At 39.9% G+C, this 6,000-nt stretch overlaps 1 protein-coding gene across 3 annotated transcripts in view; it reads right to left on the reverse strand.

The window, feature by feature from the left end:
- GNE (glucosamine (UDP-N-acetyl)-2-epimerase/N-acetylmannosamine kinase) overlaps positions 1-4,647 on the reverse strand; it is a 42,957-nt gene extending 38,310 nt beyond the window's left edge. For 2 of the 3 annotated variants that reach the window (XR_007414078.1, XM_035697197.1), the window contains exon 1: positions 4,481-4,646. Coding sequence is in view for 2 of the 3 variants with exons in the window: in XM_035697197.1 (XP_035553090.1) it covers positions 4,481-4,636 (156 nt within the window). In the remaining variant the exon portion in view is untranslated. Of the gene's footprint in view, positions 1-4,480 lie in introns of all 3 variants that reach the window. The other variant, XM_035697199.1, reaches the window with a different exon arrangement.
- Between the last annotated feature and the right edge of the window lie 1,353 nt (positions 4,648-6,000).

Below are 6,000 nucleotides of genomic sequence, written 5' to 3' on the forward strand. Positions count from 1 at the left end.
TATCTGTCTGCTAGGGAAATGAGGTAAGCCAGAAAGAACTCAGCCAACCCTGACTAATTGGAGTTCAGAAAGTTTAATTTGCATAGCTATTCCAGAAGAACTGGAGAAGTATTTAAAACTAGTTTGTCTTTAACTTTGACTCTGTTATTAAAAGTTCGACAGGATGGATGACTGGGTGGCTCAGCGGTTGAGCATCTGCTTTTGGCTCAGGGCATGGTCCTGGGGTCCTGGGATGGAGCTCCCCTTCGGGCTCCCTGCATAGAGCCTGTTCTCCCTCTGCCTGTGTCTCTGCCCCTCTCTCTGTGTGTCCCTCATGAATAAATTAAAAAATCCTTTAAAAAAATCGACAGCATTATGTTCTTTCTCATCAGATCATAAATTCCTTGAGGTTCACTCTGTTAGGTATACTTTTCTCCCTGATAGTTCCTTGAATCATGACATATGTAAGAAATACAGTCTAACAAGCTTTGAGTGAAATGGGGGGATTATATCTCCTATCGAAGAGTAATTGCTGGGTGCCTGGCTGGCTCAGTCAGTAGAGCATGTAACTCTTGATCTCAGGGTTGTAAGTTTGAGCCTCATGCTGGGTGTAGATATTTCTTTAAAAACAAAACCTTTTAAAAAAAAAGAGTCATTGCTATCCCAGGTCTTTTCTCTATGACTGGTCCAAGTCACTTGGATTCAATTTCCCATCAACACTCCTCCAAGCACCCAAGCTTATGATCATATTAGTACAACACTGTTGCTCAGACTTTACAGTGGATCAAGTGTAAAAAAAAGCACGGTGAGTTGAACAGGAAGAAACTTAATGGTGTTATAGGCTACATGTATGGAGGAAGAAAGTAATGAGATGCAGCTAACATGTGAAGTAAAGCCAGATCAACAAGGGCCTTGGGTTATGTCCTGCTGAGGTAAGGCAGGCTTGCTTGCTTGCTTGCTTTTAGATTTCTTCCTTCCTTCCTTTTTTAATTTCTTTGAGAGAGAGAAAGCATGAGCAGGGGAGACAGAGGGAGAAGGAGAATTAGACTCTTCAGTGAGCAGAGAACCAGATGTGGGGCTCGATCTCAGAACCCCAATATCATGACCTGAAGGCAGACGCTTAACCAACCCAGGCGTGCCTGGAGGTCAGGCTTTCTTTCTCCTCATTAGAATTGGGAGATTTTTTTTAAGTCAAGGGAATGACATCAGATTTGCTTAATTAGATTTGTGGAAGATCGGGCAGCCCTGGTGGCGCAGCGGTTTAGCGCGCCTGCAGCCCAGGGCATGATCATGGAGACCTCGGATCGAGTCCCACATCGTGCTCCCCGCATGGAGCCTGCTTCTCCCTCTGCCTGTGTCTCTGCCTCTCTCTCTGTGTGTGTCTCTATGAATGAATAAATAAAATCTTAAAAAAAAAAAAAGATTTGTGGAAGATGGGTTGGAAAGAAGGGGAAGAACTAGAAGAAGGTAGGCCAGTTAAGAATCCTATTTCAGGACCTGAATTAAGATGGTGGTGGTGGGGGCAGCCCGGGTGGCTCAGCGGTTTAGCACCTGCCTTCATCCCAGGGCGTGAGCCTGGACACCCTGGAGACCCCGGATCGAGTCCCACGTCGGGCTCCCTGCATAGAGCCTGCTTCTCCCTCCGCCTGTGCCTCTGCCTCTCTCTTTGTCTCCTCTCTGTGTATTCTCCTGAATAAATAATAAAATCTTTAAACAAAACAAAAAAACTAATTGTTAAAAAAAGATGGTGGTAGTAGGAATTAAGAGGATGAAATCAAAAGAATGTGGAGAAAGAATGGTCAGAACTTGATGGCAGAGACAGGATTGAAGAGACGATATTGTAAGAGAATGACAGGTTTCTATTTCAAAGCAGCTGGGTGGCTGGCAGTGCTGGATCTGAAACAGAGAAGCAGCAGGTTTGAGGTGGTGATAAGGATCTCTGATTTGGATATGTTGAATTTGCAGTACCTAAAGGTCATTTTCATTAGACTGGGGACCTGGAGAATGATATGGGTCAGAGATACGAATTTTGATAGGTATAATTCACCCAACAAAATGGTCTATTTTGAAATACACTGCACACTCTTAGCCCAAGGCACCAACTACATTTCTTGTTCTACCTGTTTCGCCAGACTTTTTAAATGCCCCTGATGCCCAGTTTGTTATACTTTTACTCTTGGCCAGTTCAGAACTCTTTTTATAATATTCTACTTATAACAGTTTTCTAAGTCCTAGATGATTAGACTCTTAGACATTATTAAATTTAATTTTATAGGGTGGAAACCCCTGTGGAAACCCAGGGACTTCAGTTTATTATGTGTTATGTTAAACATTCAGTGCTGCTTTCCTGGCCACTTTCCCTCTTTCTCCACTCACTTTTTCTGACCACCCAGGCTCTGAGTCTTTTCTGCTCTCCAGCTGCTCTTCTCTTAACCCCTTCTTTACACTGTGGTCACTGCCTCATTCTTGAAACTTCTTCCCACATTTCCATGACAGTTCCTGATTTCCTGCCTACCTGCCACCTCTCTGGTTGCTATACTTCCTCAAACCACTACTTAAAAGTTAATGTTTTCTCGGAATTCCCCACTTAGCTTCATTTTCATCTCACTTTAGTATCCTCCCAGCTTAAGCTCATCTACCCACACAGCTTCACAAACAAACATTTTAAATTACTGCTAAATCTGAAACTCCAAAAAAATTTAAAAAATAAAAAAATCTGAAACTCCAGCCTAGTTTTCTCAGTCCAGACCCAAACATCTAACTCCTTTTAGGACACCTGCATTTGGCTAGGTTCCATGGGCACTTCAAATCAACTGGCCAGAGTGAAATTTTCTTCTCCTCCATAAACTTGGGCTTTTCTACTCTTTTTTTTTTTTTTTTTAAGATTTTATTTATTCATGAGAGACATACAGAAAGAGAGAGAGAGGCAGAGACAAAGCAGGCTCCATGCAGGGAGCCCGACATGGTACTCCATCCCCAGGTCTCCAGGATCAGACCCTGGGCTGAAGGAGGCGCTAAACCGCAGAGCCACGCAGGCTGCCCTCTACTCTCATTCTCAGCGAATGGTCTCCTCATCTACCCAGAAACTGGGAGACTTCTTTGACTTCTCCATTAGTTCTCAATTTCAGTCTGTCATGAAGTCCTATCAGTTTTACATTTCAGATGAGCATTTTTCGAGAAGAGAATGTGGTGTGATTGAACATAATAAGGAAGTGATAATAACGTACATGGGAGACTAGACCAACAGGAGACAAGTTTTGTTGCGGAACATTGGAAAACACAGGTATATTATGAAGGAGAAGAGTACCTTGACAGGGACTTAAAAACCACATGGAGTATTTCAGAGTTCATGTAGTCAGTTATAGAACCACCAAACATTAGGCAGATGGATGAAATGGTAATTTCAAGGCACATTAAAAAAAAAACAGTCACATGAAAAATGAGAATCAGAACAACTATTCCCTTTGTAACCAGAGACAGCCATTTCTTAGACTTCATTGAAGACATGAGGAAGAAAAAGAAAACCTAAGAAGTTCCAACTCAGAAACTCTGACCTTGAATTTAAATATAAGTGAGAGTGCTACCAAAAAAAATAATAATAATAATATATTCTCACTGAAGAAGGCAAATAGAGATTAGACATTAGTGATAAAGCTAGAAGTTAACTATCGAAAATAATTGCAAGAATGATGCTATTTGATTAAAAACTGCTTATAAATTATTTCTTAACTGTAGATGATCTTTCTTTTAAAAATATTTTATTTTTTAAGTAATCTCTATGCCCAACGTGGGGCTTGAACTCCCAACCCTGAAATCAGGAGTCACATGCTCTACGGACTCAGCCAGTCTGACACCCCTAGACAATCTTTAAATATATACATTTTTTAAAATCACCAGATGAAATGTGATGATAATTCCCTAAAACATCTGGATTTCCATATGCCTCAAGGAAAAATTTAGGTTAAATAAATTTCATTAAAATATAGCACACTATATGACATAGTTATATTTCAATAAACCTAGTAATTGTCATTACCATTGGATACTAATTAACTCAGAAGCAAACACACTCCTTTCCCCGCAGGTGGCTAATGGGAGAGAAAGAAGCCTTAGCTGGGCCCCTCTATCCATCAAGTTTCAAAATCAAAGAAGAAAGTAAAAATAGTTGCCATGAACATCACATTTCTGGAAGTAAATTGCATTTGTGAAGCAGAAGATTCAAAAAGTAAAAGCAAACCGACTTTATCTGATGAAAGCGTGAGGAATTTGAGGGAAAGAGTTCATTTTCAACTTACAGCTTAGACCAGAAGTTCCAGCACAGTAACAGAGAAACAAATAGCAACCCCAGAAACAGCAGTAAAAAGACATTTTTTAAAAGATGGATGGGATAGATTTAAAACTAAAGTTTTCCTCTTCTTCCTTGTAATTTATTTCCCTTTTTTTTTTTTTTTCATATTGCAGTTTTCATGATGAAGCTCTATTGACTTGCTAAATTACTTACATGAGGTCCTTGAAGGCACAACTTCCACTGAGGATACACATTGATTTCCATCCCGTAGCAAAAGCTCTGCAGCACAAGCTCTGTACCCGGTGTTGTTTGAATTAATGAACAGGGCAGCTGCTTGTTCTCTCGGTTTAGCTGCCACAGAGCAGTCATTAACAGGATCTGAATTCCAGACTAAATCTTGAGCCCCGCCTCTGAAAAGGAAGACCAAAAAAAAAAAAAAAAAAAAAAAAAAAAAAACTGATTCAAAATTCTTCCTGTACTCCTGGACAACAGCTTGAAAATAGGAGGACGGTCGGTTTTTGAGTGTTACTTCCCTGTTTCTACCATTTAATTCTATTTTCCACTAGAAAAATTATTTTCTTCTGACTTCCTCAAAGGTAGAAACAAAAGCCTACAATCAAAATCTCAGTCGTCTTTTTCACATTGTTTTCACACACAGGTATATTGAAAACACTTATCGACACACTTTGAGTAAAGAAGTAAACTAAATAAACTAAAAATAAAACTAAAAAATTAAAAATTTTAATTGAAAAATTCAACCAACATTAAAGGAGGATTTAAGATTTTTTAATAGTCCCTGACCTCAGCATATTTAGAATCCTTAGTTTCATGAGACTGAAGGAAAAAATCAATATTGTTGCTTTTTGCCTAAGCTACATTACAACAGAAAACCGTTACTACGTTTTATAAAGGATGTATCTTGCACTTTTGGTGCTCAGAGACCTCACAGCCAGATTATAGGCTGATCATCTGCTTTTTTCCGTTTGACTGGCATATGTTCATTTGAACACATCACCAGCCTAGCCTTTTCTACTATACAACTTTACATTCTACTTCAGGAACACTTTTTACTAAGCTGTTTGTAAATGCCAAAGAACAACAGGAAGCATATTCACTAGCATACGCTAGCAGATTTACTGAACTAGCACAGATGAAAAAATGAAATTGGTTTAAAGAATCCCAATCAAAATCAGAAATAAAAGAAGAGCAATAATAACTAACACCACAGAAATACAAAGGATTATAAGAGGGGCGCCTAAATGGCGCAGTTGGTTGAGCAACCAACTCTTGGTTTCAGCTCAAGTCATGATCTCAAGGTCCTGGGATCCAGCCCTGAGTCAGGCTCTATGCTCAGTGAGGGGAGTCTGCTTAAGATTCTCTTCTCCCTCTGTCCCTCCCCTCATGCTCTCTCTCTTCTCTCTCAAATAAATAAATAAATAAATAATTTAAAACCCCAAAGGAGGGGCACCTGGGTGGCTCAGCAGTTGAGTGTCTCCCTTTGACTCATGTTGTGAGTCCCACTCCCCTGCAGGGAGCCCGATTCTCCCTCTGCCTATGTCTCTGCCTCTGTCTCTGTGTGTCTCTCATGAATAAAGAAATAAATAAAATTTATTTTCAACATATAGTTAATTATGGGAAGGAGCTTTCAGCCTAAAGTTAAATAATTTAGTGGGGGGCACCTGGGTGGCTCAGTCAGTTAAGTATCTGCCTTCAGCTCAAGTCATGATCTCAGG

Source organism: Canis lupus, chromosome 11 (genome assembly GCF_003254725.2).
Source record: "Canis lupus dingo isolate Sandy chromosome 11, ASM325472v2, whole genome shotgun sequence".
Classification (NCBI taxonomy): domain Eukaryota; kingdom Metazoa; phylum Chordata; class Mammalia; order Carnivora; family Canidae; genus Canis; species Canis lupus.